This window comes from Patiria miniata, unplaced genomic scaffold (assembly GCF_015706575.1).
Source record: "Patiria miniata isolate m_02_andy unplaced genomic scaffold, ASM1570657v1 HiC_scaffold_29, whole genome shotgun sequence".
NCBI classification, from domain to species: Eukaryota; Metazoa; Echinodermata; class Asteroidea; order Valvatida; family Asterinidae; genus Patiria; species Patiria miniata.
Window position 1 is genome coordinate 8,719,073 of NW_024037068.1, and position 16,103 is coordinate 8,735,175.

Consider the following 16,103-nt stretch of genomic DNA (forward strand, 5'->3'; position numbering starts at 1 on the left):
GAAGACATGGGGAAGTAATGTAGAAGACAATTTCATTTTTATCATATAACGTTTATGTCTTATAAGTTGTCATTTTCTGGTATCAAAGTAAAATCCATGTATAGTCCATTCTCAATTTATGTAGACACAGTTTTCAAGCAAAATGTTTTAACCATTTCTTTTAGTTATTTTCTGGTAGAAAAGTAGAATTTAGTCAATTCTCAATTGACGTAGGGGCAGTTTTCAAGCAAAATACTTTAACAATTTCTTTTTGTTTCATGTTCTAAACTGTTTTATTGGTTTAATAGTAGAATTCAGGCAACTCTCAATATTCCTAGAAGCAGTGTTTCATGCAAAATTGTATTAACAATCAATTTAATTTTGAAGTCTGCAGGGCCCTGCAGGGGTGTGAAATCTCAGCTGTAAAGCTGATTTCAGCTGTTTTTGTTTTAGATTTCAGCGTTTTTCCCTCGCTTGCTGTGTACAAAAGTATAGGAGATTTCCAAAGTTCAGTTTTGTTTACACCTTTTTCAGGTGTTTTCAGCGCTTTTTACCAGTGGTCTCTCACACCCCTGAGCCTGTCATGCTTTGCGTTTGCTTTTGAAAGCTGTTATCATCACAATTAGTTCATGCAGCAACCTTTCATATAACAAAAGGGATTGCATCATCATTGTAGAAATGTTCATTGTTCACAGGTGTTGCAAATGAAGTTTGCGCCTATTTTTCTGTTTGGCGTTGAAATAAAGCAATCAAAAATAAAGAACTTGGTGGGTTTTTTTCGCTTCTTCTTGGTAAAACATCTAATGTCCACAACTTTGCATTCCTTTGATATCTCAAATCTTTATTTACACGAACATACTCAACTCAATCTTTTAACAACATCTGAAGAATGGACGGATTATCAAATTTTGAAATTTTAGCTGTTAATTTTAAACAATGTACTGTATAACAATTCAACATTCAAACGGAAGTATAAGGCACTACATACGCAATGCAGGAGGAACTATGTGTACAAAAGCAATCAATCTTGGTCTTCACAGAATAAAATACAGTACATCAGTATTTACGTATTTACATTATGTACAATGGAAAACATGTTTTGGTTCTACAGTTGCAACAATTTAATTTCCATGCTTAAAAACATAAACATCAACTAGTGTAACATCAACTAGTGTTTCTCTTTCGTGCTGCAACAAACTGGTGCTTGAGATCTGAAGTTCGGACGGAGTGATAATTTGGAAGAAATTAGCACCGTTAACTGAAACTTAAGGCATTAATTAATGTAGGAAGGCATCCTTTGGTTCTATTTACGTTTAGAAATCTGATGAACCAAATAAATATCTTATCATGAGTGCAGGTGATGGCTAATTTTAGCTCTAATTTTGTAAACTGTTGACCATGTGTACATATGGACCAAAAACAAAATATGCATCTTCATTTATAACCAGTTCACGCCGGATGACGTGTGTACCCGCAAAGGTTTTGCGGTATTCGGAACGGCCATGACGGATTAACATGTGTAAAGTAAATCTTACACGAGAGCGTTCAATTAAGCCATCACGTTACACTCGTGTCTGCCCCGGTGTCAACCACCACTGCCCCAGCTCGCGAACGCATCTTTGGTGGCTCGGCTGACCTGGTGAAATGGCGTAACTGGACGATTTCGTGGCTAGTTAGATTGCAAACGGCGGGAACTTGAATTCGAAGCGTGTACATGTACAGTGGCGAGATTAATCACACAGATACTTCCTGATTAACAACAATGTTCAATTGGATGGCCATATTTGTGATAATTCAGAGCATATCCTCTGATTTCAGCTATTATTGATCTGGTTACAGTGATAAAACTAAACTTACCAGTGAGGAAGACAACTCCACAGTGTACCTGGTGTGTTTACATTTTAAAGTACCCACTCGAACCTTTGACCTTAATTTTGCCCACAACGCCCTGGCGAATACACCGCAGCATTCCCTTAGCCTCATTTTGTGGCTTCCCTGATGCTATGTTTCCTGCACAAGTACATGTACATGTAGTTTGTAAAAGAGACTAGTTCTTCCCTCATCCCTGATATGGGCACTTTTACTTTTTCAAAAAAATAAATAATGATAATCTCATTACCAAGGCATGAATTTCAAGCTTATGAATACTCAATATTGGATACATGCATGTCATGACAACAATGCGCCTCATGTTGCAAAAACCAATGCTCAAGTGAACATTTGGGTCCATCAAATCACGACATCTCCAAATTACACGCATGCAACTTTTCCTCAGATCCGTTGATTTCCTCGCTTTTTGCTTCTCATCATGAATGCCATTACAAATTGAAAAACACTGTACAAAGTCTTGTGTGGTTTAGAGTTTGCTCATATTTGTTTTCTTATAAATTCCCAGCAGCATGCCTGAAATAGACATCCTTACTTCTTAAAAATGCAGTCATTATTATAATATATACACATACAAGTTCAAAACAAACAATATTTTGTCTCTACCTAAAACACATTGGAAATCTGCTTTCTCAATAAACAAATTTCATGGAAACACCTTTTTGGAAAATTAATACAGACTTAAAAAAAAATCCAACTTGAGAGCCAGTTGTATTCATTATCACCCAAGTTTTGCGGAGGTGTTCCCCCGCTGGCCTAACCCAATCTTCCCTCCTGATGACAAATTTACAAGAGATCATTACGCGGGAGAACTTTCTACTGGAAGAGCGCCACCGCCGGTCCCTCTATCCTCCTCTCAACCTCCTTGCAGTATTTCTCGGGAACGCCGGCATTTCTGTCAAACGAAACAAGAAATTGATAAGTTTGAGCACTCTCCTCCGAACTACTTCTAATCTACCTTGGTGTATCACCTGCAACTCGTAAACTTAACTTCCAAGGTCCGTGGGCTCTGTGCGCAAGTACCCCCTCAACGGTAAGGAAGAGTTTGGGGAGACAACTGGGAGAGACATTCGAATGCATTGCCGATGAGCCTGACGCTCAAGTGAAGACGCTATGGCTTTGGGCACGTTCAGAATAATATGAGTCGTGCTTAATACTTAGTGCTATATGCGCGCCAACCAGTACGCGCATACGGTGTATCCAATCCACGGGGCCCTCGAAAGGGGAATCAGGTTGGCGTAGCGGTACTTTCCTCGCCTTCCACCGCTGTGACCCCGGTTCCAATCCCGCCTGGGCCAACATGTGGATTGGGTTTTTAGTCCCTGCCTGATTCCGTGGCTTTTTACCAGAATGTATTCTGGGCTTTTCCTCCCACCTATAAAACTGTAATTTCATCTCATTGTCTTCTCTCTAAGTTGGTGTGATGTTTCCCATGGGATGCGCTTTACCGACTATAATGATTCAGATAAAGTGGTAAATAAACACTCTCTCTTGTTCCCTCGCAGAGCCCATAACATCCACTGATTCAATTGTTTTGCCTCCAAACTTAACCCAGAGGTTAACATGTATCAAGACTACATCAAACTAACCCTTCACCTACCAATCCTATCCTGAACTACCCCTCAAATACCCCAAGAACGCTTGACCCTTAAAAGAATCCCCCACCCGGCCATTGACACACACCTGCCTTTTAAAGGTTCAACTGGAAATGACCCACTGGATCCCTAAAATTGCCTTGATTGATAGAAACCTAACATAAAAGAAGTAAAGTCTGTCATGAGCCAATGTGGTCCATCAGGCCAACGTTTATCTCCCGTTACAGTAGCATGAAACGACTATATTTCTACTCCCCCTGGATGGGATGCTAGTCCATCGCAGGTTGCTCCCCAGCTAATGCCGGTAACCATTTATACTCCTGGGTGGAGAGAGGCAAGTGGGGATGAAGTGGCTTGCCCAAGGACACAACACATGACCAGCAGCTGGATTTGAACCCCTGACCCTCTGATCACAAGTCACAAAACCTAACCACTGGGCCACACTCCCCCTAACATAAACCTCTGTTATTATTCAACATTCTGCTAGGATAGCCTACGGAAGACTTTCAATATGTTTCCAGTGGGTTCTCTCTCTAGGAGATAAGGTACAGAGTAAGAGGTGGGAGGGAAACCCAGGAATGACATTCTAGGGAAATTAATCAACGGAATCAGGAAGCGACTGAAACATTCAAGACCTGGCTTCCAAAACCCAATCAAGAATTTAGTTGCTGCACACCTGACCCTGACCAACGTACGTCGACAACCTTCTGGGTGTTTGTACGTTTATGGAACAGAAACAGAAGCGACTGAAAACCCAATCCACATGTTGCCCTTGATGGGATCAAAAAGAGGTGCACGGAGGGCGAGGAATGTACCGCCAGGACAACCGAACCTCTAGAATGGCTCCTTGATGTCCTACTCTCATCCCCTTCCCTTCTCCCACGAAAAGCCCCCTTCAATCCCCAAATCACTCCACAGAACCCATACATCGCCACCTATACCAGGTGGTGCACCCTTTTACCTCTATAATCACCCCTGTGCACCTATCAATCACCCTCAACCTCATAAATTTCACTTTCACCCCTCTCCTACGGAAAGCCTGTCAGCCCAGCACCCCAGGAATCATCCATGACCACCCACAAATCTCCCCTCCCGTGGGCGACAGGGAACCCCTCCTCACCTGAGTTCATCCAGCTTCTTCTGCTTGATGGCGTCCAGCTTGCTGCGGCGGGCCCGGGCCTCCTCGTTCAGTCGCACCCCTTCCTCGAAGAAGGAGTGCCGCTCAGACACCTTGAGCTGCTCCTTCTGGCGGATCTGCTTGCGGACGTCCTCGGCGTGCCTCAGCCGCTTGTCGTGCTGATCCTGCTCCTCGACCTGCTCCTTCTCCATGGCCTCGTTCTGTGCACTGTTGTTGGAGAAATCAGGGTAAGTTCAGATAAAATATTTGAAGGTTCGCATGGAGGAGGTATAGCAATAAGATCAAGATTTACGGTAGCACCATGTGACAAATCTCTTTTATGAGTTTGTGAGGTTCTGAAAAGAAGCGGGGAGAACTCAACGTTTCGGACAGTATGCTCTGCACGTCGTCAGGAGACTCATGCCGACGGGCAGAGCAAGGCAAGTTCAGAGGAGTTATCACAAATTCCAAATATGGACTCTTGGCATTTTGTGACCACTCGTGAGACCTGTGTGTGCAGGACATACTGCATATACACTCCTTTGCTGGCGTGCAGCGCACAATTTGGATGATTTATTTCATTTTTGATGTGCACGAAACCCAGCCGCCCAAACCCACAGCGTCTTTTACATGGCTGCCAGAAGAATGATGGCAATGGCGTTCAGGTGTCTGCCAAACTCTCTCTCTCTTTGTCGCCATTTTGGGAGAAAAAAATACGGTGGAGGGAGCATCTCAAGAGTCGGAACATTCCCGTTCTGTATGGAACATTCCTTTTAGGAGCACTGTGTGTTCCAATCGGGAACGCGTTGTGTTCCCGGCATATTCCCAACTGGAAAAGATCGTGCCCAAGTAAGTGTGCACACGCATAGACCAACGTTCCCACGCAGAATCACCTGGCGTTCCCAGGCTGTTCCAAGTGGAAACAACCCAGTTGCAAAAGGTGATGGTCCCTGACGTTCCCTAACTGGCTTTATCCAATTCTAATCTGTACCAGCGATCAGTAGTACACAGAAACTGAATCCTTGGCAGATTTAATGGAGAGTTTGTGGTGACGCTATCTCTCTTTCAGTGGTCAAAATGGTGCCACATCAGACCTGGCCTAGATTTCAAACACAACAGTCAGAATTCTACATGCAGAATTTTTTTGGAGTCTTACTCAGAGACCTAAACGAGGACATGCTGAAACTTGTACTTTATCCTACATTTGACATAATGTTAACAACACAAACTCAGGACTCTAGCATTCAAAACATCTTTGGAGTCTGATCAAGACACTTACTTGAGGACACGCTCAAACTCGTGACGCTCCCGCTTGGCCTGGACGGCCAGGAAGTGCTCCTTGTTCTGGACCTGCACCTCCCGGGCAATCTTGAGCATCTGCTCCGTCTCGGCTTTCTTCACGGCTTCCTCCTTCTCCTTCTGTCTCCACTCCCGCTCCCTCTGCTCCTGGTTGCGCTTGGCCCGCAGGGCGTCCTTCTCTGCCATGTAGTCCCTGGCACGCTCCTGTAGATAAAGAAACATGAAACTATTAGCTCTATGGCAGTGTTGTTGTGAAGTCCGTCATAAGTTTTGTCACAAGTAAATCACAAGCATAGAGCTATATTAAATTACTAGAGCGCTAACCCGATGTACAAAATAATGCCTGATGGGCGCATCCATGTTTGTGCACAAACCTATGGAAAACTCGAAATTTTGTACGGCTTTTGTACGGCTATTTGCATATATCTGCGTTTGTATTCCATACCGGTGCGTCATCGAAGCAAATACGCTCATACCCGAAATGCACGATCAGCAAATGAGCGTTTCATTTTGCTCAACGCAAACAGCGCAACGTGTGCGCGTCTCTCCGCTGCAGATGCTTTCGCCGTGACGTTTTGTTGAACCGTCATGCCGCACTTATAAGTTGTTTGGATATCTTCTACTTGCGCGTTGCATTTAGAGTACACTTTTAAAATTCAATCCATCTATTTTGATTGTGTTCTACAAACACGCACACAAATTCAAAATGTCTGCGCCCAGAGCGGCTTCAAAGCGTCTCCGTGCGCAAGAATGAGGAGTTAGCACTCCAGTAATTTAATATAGCCCTATGATCACAAGTCATTTCACAAACACGGAAACAAAGAAATGCCAACGTGTCACAGTTCATTTGAATAGCAATTTTACTTGACTTGTGGCTGAATTAATTGTGTGGACTTGTCAGAGGGTACATGTGAGAGGTTGCAAACTTTGATCAACCCTTCCATGTACATCGTAGTGCTGTGTTGGGCTGCGCACTGACATCAATCAATCAAGTCAAGGCCCTTTGGCAGCTCGAGCCCTCCCAATGATCTCGGTCCAGATGTCCTGGTTCAGCATGCAGGAGCGCAGCTCCTCAGGGGTGGTCAAGCCGATGTCCCATTTCAGCATGTCCACAAAGGACATCAGTCAGTACATAAATTGAAAATCGTAATCAACTTTAACACCTTGATTTCGGCTGACGGCTCTAGATGCAGCTCGATAAAAGCCGATTAGCCGGGGACTGCTATAGCCACACTCCTGCTGCAATGCGCATCCATTCATAGACAACGGCTGAATGCCTGCACGTAAACATTCCACCCAAAGTGCAGCTGTCCGTGGCCGAACAATACCGCCGTCAAGGGGTTAAGAAATGTTTACTGGCAATGGATCCCCAGAGCAGACCAAATGTGTCTTGGATAAATGTAAGGACCCACTTCAATGCTAACAAAGCGTTGCTTTTCATTTTGAAATCCAACCACCAGAAAGACTAGTATTTGTGTTCCTGAGCAGGATGCTTTACCACAATTTCCTCTCACCATTCAGGAGTGGCTAACACAATAATACAAAACCAACACATTTCATGTGAATCAGCTTTCTAATTCTGAAAGCAATGCACCGATTCCATCCTCATTCTCGTCGCAGATTTTACGGTTGCACGTTCAAATTCTGGAGGAAAAGAGTGCCCTCCGGAGGCATGCGTCACTACCGTACCTGCATGGCGCGCAGTCGGGCAATCTCCTTCTCCTTCTCCACGCGGATGCGTTCCTGCTCGGCCTCAAACTCGGCCTCCCTCGCCGCCTTCTTCTTGGTGAACTCGGTCACCTTCAGGTCGGCCAACTTCTCTTGCTCCTGGCGTCGGACGCGCTGCTCCTCTGCCTCCTGGTTGGCCCGGGAAATCTCCTTCTGCGCTTCCAGGGTCATCTGATGCTTGCGCTCCAGCTCCTGTTAAGAATAAGAAGAGAAAAAAAAAATGACAATTCAAGATTTATACTTATCAACTACGTGCACTTATGTATCTTCAACATGCAAATATCAACATATCACCCTATATCCTTCATGAACTTCATTGGCTTCCAGTTTCCGAGAGAATCAAAATCAAAATCATGCTCTTCATCTGGAAATGCATTCACTCCTCAGCACCCTTCTACCTAAACAATCCCCTCACTTTTTATCACCGCGAAAGCCGACTCCGTAAACTACAAGACTCAACAACACTCTCCACACCCATATGTAACAAATCAATCGACCAGGGTGCCTTCGGTTATTCTGGCCCCCATCTGTGGAACAAGCTCCCTCAAGAAATCCGTCAGTCTGACACGGTGACAACATTTCGGAAATGTTTGAAGACAGAACTATTCAGAGCTCATTAATTCATTATTATTGGGTAATTTTTTTGTCATGCGCCTTGATCTAGCTTTGTTTAGGATATGTGCGTTTTAGAAGAACATGATTATTATTATTATTATTATTATTCTTAATCTGGGTCCAGTTTCTCGGGCTGGGGCCTTCGCCAACAAAGCTGCTCTATAGTCCGGCACCAAACCCGATAACTCTATTTTACCAATCACACCATGTTTCTTGATTGTTTCAAGGCCTGCTGATTTCGAATCTGGATGATGCCGCCTCAGCATCCAGCATTCACTGGAGACGCTCCCTTACCTTGAGGTCTTCCATCTGGAGTTTCTCCAGATACTTGAGCATGTGCTGGGCCTCTTGGTCTCGGCGCTCCTGATCCAGCAATCGCTCCTCCTCCCTCTGGGCAATCTGGGTGAGAACCTGTGACGCACCCCTGGTGAAGCACGCAAAGGTCAAACAATGTATGCTTTAAAGGGAATGTACATCATTGGCTTTTGCCGTAATTTTCAGAAATGAACTATTTGAGGGGTTAGTATAATAGGTCAAATATTGTTACACTGACATGTTTGAAGTTTTGTGTTCGAAAATGCTGGAAAAACCAAGAAAAACGAAAATGTTCAAGTAGTCTGGTTCCCCGACTTCACTAAGGATAAAATGGATCAATTTACAGATGCCGGAAAATTGTAACGTAAGGGAACCAGTGTAGCTGGCCTGCACCCGTTCATGAACATGTTACCAATAGCAAACAAAATTTGGACTGAAAAAATTGTAAATTTGAAGCAGAAGTTGAAAAGTTAAGTTAGGTGTTTCCAACGGTGATCGGCCGACCACTGTTGGAAATGTATACAAAAATACCAATTTTTTGAAAATGACTTCACACCAGGAGCCATAATTTTACAGGATGCTTTTTACTGTCATTTACCAACATCAAGTAAGGTATTTCGTAAAAACTTGATAGTTTTATTTTTTCGATGTTTGCAAATGTTGTATATTCCCTTTAATGGGTGAGGCATTCTGATTTCAAAAGGACCTAGCCAAATATAAATTGACTTCATTTTATGTTTATGTGCCAATTTACTACTTGCTGTTGATCGTTTGCCTTAAAATAGGCCCTTGGTCAGATGACACACACACACACACAAGTGTGTATTTGCCAGCAATCGGGGACCCCCTATTGTCCCTCTTTTGTTTGTACTCTAACTTTTCAGGAAGACCTCCCGTATGTTTTGTACACAATCGTCAATTGGGGACCTTCGGGAATTGGGGACCCTATTGTCCTCTATTGTTCAACGTCCCCTGTTGAATGCAGAAACAAACTCACACACACGCCGAGGCTCCACTGGCTAGACTTGAACCCATAATCCTTAGGACTGCAAGGTTTTTCAATCTTAAGGCCACAGCAGACCATAATTTGACTTTTGATCTGACAAAGACAACCCTTAGTTCTTGTTCATTCCATGTTGCTTAAGGGACTGTGACCATTCAGCCCTGGTATGGAAAGGGCCCCCCGGTACCTCGTCCGGTCCAGAGCCAGTCCGGTCTTCAGCCCAGTCTCGTCCGGTACATGGTCCTGTCTGACCAGAAGTTTTGAAGTCAGTCAGGCGCATCAATTTATTGCCCTTCAGAAAACGTCCAGAGCAGAACAATAGCAGATTTACCGGATTAAAGATAAAATCCTTCCAAACGCCTTTCTAATTTACTGTCCCATTGTGCGTGAAACCGCATGGCAGGGGTTTTGATCTGTGCCGACGAAAGCGTTCTATTGTTTCGCGCTGAGTGATGAAAACCACAAGCAGGTTTCTTCTGGGATATATTACATGTGTCAATACTTGCAAACAATAGACCCCAGGACAGAGGAGTTCCTGATTAGCAACCGGACCAGCTCCTGGGCCGGTAGCTGGGACGGTACGAAAGGACTTCTAGGGAGGGGACGAGCTTACCGGGGGGCCCTTTTCATACCAGGGTTGAATGGTCACGGTCCCTAATCGTGACTGGCCTTGTGAATTGACTTGTGATTCATCCGTGACTGGACTTGTGAAGGACTTGAATCCAACTCTGGCGTAACTCTGTCTAGCGAATCGCTGAAATTCAAGTTAACAATGCTCTATCTGATGTTATCAACGACCAGGTCAAAAAAGCAAACAGCGTGCTCCATCTATACTCACTCATATCTCTCTTCCTTCTTTTGCCTCTCGATTTCTTCCTGCAGCTCTAGCGACCTCTTGCGTTCCACCTCCATCATCAGGTCCAGCCGTTTCTCCTCGTCCGTTCTCTCCTCTTTGATCTGTCCCTTCTCCAGGATCTGGGCGTCCCGGATGGCGTGGCACTTGGCGTTGAGAATCAGCTGTGATGGGGAGGACAAGAGTAGGAAAATGTGGCTGGGTTAAAACCTGGGCCCGACTATAAGCTCTAATTGTCTCATTTTTCTTTCTTTTTTGGTAACTGTTGATAAACCTACACACTACTACTGAAAACAATCAATGCATCTACTTTCTGTGACCGTAACATTTTAACTCAACCTTCCTGTTTATTCCCGGCAAAAGGACGTTTTAATTTAACACGCCCCTTAAGCCCACGTTTAAGGCAGAGGGAGTGCCCGGTAAAAGGTCGTTAGCATAAAAATGTAAATAACTTCAAAACTAAGTAATACTTTGAATTAAAATGTACAATATTATTTTAATTATTAACAAATTTCATGAATCCGAAGTTCAGCTTTTCTTGATTTTTATTTTGGAAATAGGAGCACCAAAACCTTTTAACTTGATTATCTCTAATAGAGTCTTTCACGTGCCTAGTGCCTAACATGCCTAAGCTGCTTTTGACCTTCTCCTTGGCACACTATGATGTAGTGATTGCATGCGGTGTTCTGTGGACTTTTGGTCACGCTCGCAATTAATTCCCAAAAAAAATGGCATTCGGTATATTCAACAAAGTAATTAACTGGAGCAGCATTCGAACCTCTGAGCTCCAGGACACCTTTTCAGAGCTCTACCAACCGAGTTAACGTGACCCGTCAAAAAGTTCATTCACGGGGTGCCGGGAGGAAGTCATATGAAACATTATGCCATGCAAAATGCAAAAAAGTGGAACATTCGAATTCTTTGGAGTTCCGAGACATTTCGTGAGTCCCGGCTGATCGCGTACCTCGTTGAGATGTTTGATCTCATCCTCTTGCTCCTCCTGTTGCTCCTTGGCCTTCTGCAGGAGGTACTCTGCCTTCTGTTTGGCCTCCTCCTCCAGGTCGTTCAGTTTCTCATTCTTCTGTCGGGCGCGGTCCCGGGCTTGCATCTGCAGTTTGCCTTCATTAACTGCCTCCTATATTTCCAAAAAAAATACAAAATAAATCCAATGATTTTTTTAAATAAATATTATTGATGTTCTTCATTTCTGCCTAGTTATAAAAAAAATTGTGGGAGTGATTGTGTTGAAGGTTACATATAAATATTCAAATCAAAACTGTGTCTACTTTTTTTGTAAAAGACCTAAGTGCAGAAGCACAAAATACAATGGTTAATGGGAGGCGCGCTTTTTCTTCTGATTATCATATCAAGATTTTCCATCTTGTCAGGAGTTTCTTATGTTTTTCTTTATTTCTCGATTTTTGCTGCCCTAAAAGGGTAGCCAAATTCCAACCAATCATTGGCCTTATAAATGCGCGCGTGGCTACTACCCGGACGTGTGACGCTCGTACGCGCCTAAATCAAGTTAGAAAAAAGGCTTGAGGCTTCGCCACTTGCGAACGCTGGCTTGGTCTTTGCTCCAGTCGCTTCATGGTACGCAGCTTCACCGCTCTAAAACCAAAGTGGCCTTGGCGAAAAACTATCTGAATTAAGTCAGGGTTAATTGGCATGTGAAAAAAAATGATTCACTTGTTTTCTTTTGTTCTTTTTGGAAACTTTACATTTTTTGGAAACTTTACATTATCTCCATGAAAACACTCTACAACGTATTCTATTACGCAAAACATGACGTTCATGATGAAAAATGTGGCAAAATTGCTTCACCAAGATTTATCACGCCCACTCTTGATCAACATGCAAATTGAGGTCAAAGTAATGCATTAGTATAAGACTCCAAAAAACAACAAAAAAAAAACCCACCAATTAGCGAATTCACCCCTTCGTGAAAACGCTAAAGTGAGTACGTGCAGATTTCGCCCTACTGCAGTCCGAGTCATGGCATTTTTTGTACAGTACGCGCAGAATTTGCCCCACTGCGCGTGCGCCTTAAAATTCGCCCCGTTGCGAAAACTTTTCATTGCACCCGCCTGAAATTAGCCCCTTCATGATAACGCTTCATTGTATTACAATGTATTGATTTACTGAAAGTTTCTTAATACCATAGAGTGCGGAAATTCGCCCCTTCGTAAAAACGCAAAACAGCACTTGTGGCAAATTCGCCCATTCGTTAATTAGATTAATTGTGATTCTAATTATTTTTTTGAAAGTATAGCTTCACCAGGTTGTAGATATTGATATGTTTATTCATTTGTACCCAAAAACAAATTTTGAAAAACGGACATTTTTCATGAAATTTGCCCCTTTGTGAAAACAGTGACAAAATACCCCCTCCACAGTTTCAAAGATAGAGTAAGAAGAAACCACCAGGGCATTTTAATGAATTGCCTTGGCTTCTACACACTTTGTGCTGCAGTGATTGTGCTATTATGAAAATTCCTTCCATATGCCACATATTTTTTTTAAAACTAATTTGCATTTTGCTAACCTGTGCAGCCTCCTTCTCCCTCTGTCTTCTCTCCTCGATGGCGTTGCGTTCCTCCTGCGTCAGGACACGCGCTGCGTTGATGATGCGGTGGTACTCCCCGCGGGGAAGCACCACGGATTGGCCGGATGGGTCGTCCCTGGGTACACTACCGAACCAAGAAGAGAAAACAGAACAAACTCTTGGGGTTAGGACATGCTTGACAGAATGTCTTTGCCGTTCTTCTACTGGTCCAAAAGTTTGGGACTCTCAATACTGTGTATGAGAATCCCAAAATTAACCCTAACAGAACTCAACCCATCAAACCCCAACGGCATGTCTTGTTGGAATCTGTCAGGATGGGTACAGTACCCCAAAACTGACAGGCTTTTACATTGGGTTGGCACACCTCCAGAAACAAAGTCAGAAATATGTGTGTGCACAGTTTCCCATATGGTGTTGGAATTTGCCAGGATGGGTATGGTTCCTAATATATCATGCTAGGGAGTTAGGGTTAAGATAGTGAAAACATGCAATAACAAGAAAATAGAATGGCACATGAAACAACCAGTCCAAAACCCTTTTAGTACTGCCCTGACTGTGTCATTGTGGTACTCAGTCTGTATTTCTACACATTTCCATAGCCTGCCACCAGAATACCGAAGTGTCAATCTTCTCATTGGTCATTGGGCGCTTCGACGGCGCCCAATCAAGGCGCCCTGTGATTGGCCTGTCGAATGCTAGGCATAGCCATCCACAAGTCAAACACAGCTAGTCGATTCAAAATGGCATCCGTGGGGCATTTACAACGGAGCATTCTCCGATAAACGGGAAATTTTTCACTTTTCATCCGGATCGTAAGTAAACCTTAGTACCTCTATCTTTAATCATTGATCTGTACTTGTACCTCAGGTGACGTTTAGATCTTGTAATTTTGTGGCCATTTTGAGGATAAAATCTGATGTTTTTGTTGGGCAATGTTGGGTAATTTGGTCAAATGAAGAGTTGTGTCACGCCATGGCAGCAGCCTAACTTGGACCTTACTATCGTCAGACCATGTCCAAATGTTAAAAAAGGCGATCGACTTGTGTTCGACTTGTGATTATTTTGAGATTGACTTGTGATGGCTTAATTGCAACTCTTGTTGGCTCCCAATACATGCAGCAATCGCCCCTAAATTCTTGGACAATTCTGTCGGCACTGAAGGCCTCCGTCTGTTCTACACTGTCCACTAGCGATGGCACTCACATTAGGTTGCGAATCAGGTCTTTGGTGATGACCTGCACCACTTCCCTCTTGCCAGAAGTCCTCTTTTTCCCGTTAGTCGGTTGCGTCTCCAGCACGGGCTCAGCCGACCGCGACTCGTTGCGCCGGCTCCTGGCCACGGCGTTGTGCTCGCCGAACAGCGACTCATCCACCGTGGAGGTCTTGCTGACGGTGAAGTACTTGCGGGTGTTGGCGTGCCGGGAGCCGCTGCTGCCGGCGGACTGTGTACTCTGCACACTGCGAGGCTGTCATGGGAAGAGAAAGAATTACAAATTGGTTATCAGGGGTTTGATTCCGGAATGGTAATAAAAAAAAAAAAACCTATGTTGTATTTCCACATAAATTTTGGGGACATCTATTGTGTATTTGATCTTATTGTGCTATAGGCCTAATGATAGGCCTACTGACTGTACTGTCTCTGTTGTTTTTAAATTAATATTAATGTTTTTCAATTTTTGGCAAAACTTTTATTGAATTATTAATATAAAAATTAACATGCCAAACAAACTAAGGCAAAAGAAACAAAAAATAAGAAACAAACTTCAAATCAACAAATGATAAACAATCTTCAACTTTAGTTCAAGTTCAATCATGAAATGACAACACATGCAGATGACACAGTATTGCCTCAAAGGCTCAGAGGGGTCGCACTAAAAAGCGTCAACACAGCGTCAACACAGCGTCAACACATGACAGAAGCGTCAACACACCGTCAACACATCCAAAACACAACTTGAATTGACAAAAATGGTATATAATTATAAAGCATAGAATAAAAGAGATTTTCCATTGGATTGAGTTTCCATTTCGTGGTAAAAAATATAGTATTTTCACGCGAAAAAATGACCTTTCACTTGCACGGCTGTTGTCCGCCATCTTGACTTCGCACAAAGCTTGGACTACACCATTTCAAGTAGGGGTGTGTAGGTAATGACATTATCGTGTCATAAACATTAACAACAGAGGGATACCAGATCTGTAAGGACTGAGAATCGGAGTGGTGCAGGTGGATCATTAATTTGTGAGTTGTGTTTATGTTTCATTTTATACTTTATTGAAATGGACATCTTTTGGTATTGGCCGGCCGCGCCTTCTCTGTTGGTTTATTGTACAACGTTATCACTCTTTAGCATAATGGTATGGTCTACCGAGGCAACATGGCAGCCGATTTCGGAGCGGCACGGAGAGCCAATATTCTTGAACGGATAATCGCAATTTTCAGAAGCTTAACAGACGTTTAACCTATTAATTTTAAGCCAAATTTTGTTTCTGTCCATAATGTATGGGTTACATACTGCTTTTGTCACTTTTGATGCATTTTGGATGTGTTGACACTGTGTTGACGCTTTGGAGTGTGTTGACGCTGTGTTGACGCTTTTTAGTATGACCGCTCAGAGGAAATCACAATTATTCTCAATTTTAAAACAAAATGTAAGTTTACACATGTACACAAACTGTGTTGAACATGATACTCCTCAATACATGAAATAACGATGGAGCAATGACCCAGAAACAAATTCTATCAGTATTACAATCGGCCTCGAAAATTCAACCGGCTCACGAAAGTCGAGACTCAAATTTCATTCAAGAGTCAAACTCAAATTAATGTCACTGAATGTTCAAGCGCGGACGCTAGCCGCGAAACACCACTGATCATGATTATTTAGCAACACTGACGAAGGAAATATACTCACCATTTTACTTCAGGGTGTCTTAGTTCTCACACTCAAGTTGACTGAAGGTTTTATTTGATAAAATTGTGGGTAAAAATATTGATGGGATTGACTTCTATTCGTGTAGGCCTGCTTCGTTTCTTCACTGCACGACAACGTACAGTACATGCAGAGCATGCGCAAAAAAACTATTTACAGGGCCGTTACCTTAGGAACGATGGTAAATAACGGAATATCTCGCGTGAATCTCCG

At 43.2% G+C, this 16,103-nt stretch overlaps 1 protein-coding gene across 1 annotated transcript; it reads right to left on the bottom strand.

The window, feature by feature from the left end:
* Positions 1-902: 902 nt before the first annotated feature.
* On the bottom strand, positions 903-16,023 carry LOC119735495 (cilia- and flagella-associated protein 45-like). The gene is made up of 10 exons (XM_038209202.1): positions 15,873-16,023; positions 14,161-14,423; positions 12,937-13,081; positions 11,356-11,526; positions 10,377-10,555; positions 8,515-8,644; positions 7,567-7,797; positions 5,858-6,081; positions 4,582-4,806; positions 903-2,761 (listed from the first exon to the last, which is right to left on the bottom strand). Exons 1-10 carry the CDS (start codon positions 15,873-15,875, stop codon positions 2,683-2,685), a joined length of 1,650 nt encoding a protein of 549 aa, XP_038065130.1. The 5' UTR covers positions 15,876-16,023; the 3' UTR covers positions 903-2,682.
* Between the last annotated feature and the right edge of the window lie 80 nt (positions 16,024-16,103).

Excerpts from the sequence above, each read along its gene's own strand:
- LOC119735495 (XM_038209202.1), bottom strand. Across the intron at positions 11,527-12,936 it reads GGGAGAAGGAGGCTGCACAG|GAGGCAGTTAATGAAGGCAA; the intron begins GTTAGCAAAATG and ends TTGGAAATATAG. Across the intron at positions 8,645-10,376 it reads AAGAAGGAAGAGAGATATGA|GGGTGCGTCACAGGTTCTCA; the intron begins GTGAGTATAGAT and ends GTGCTTCACCAG.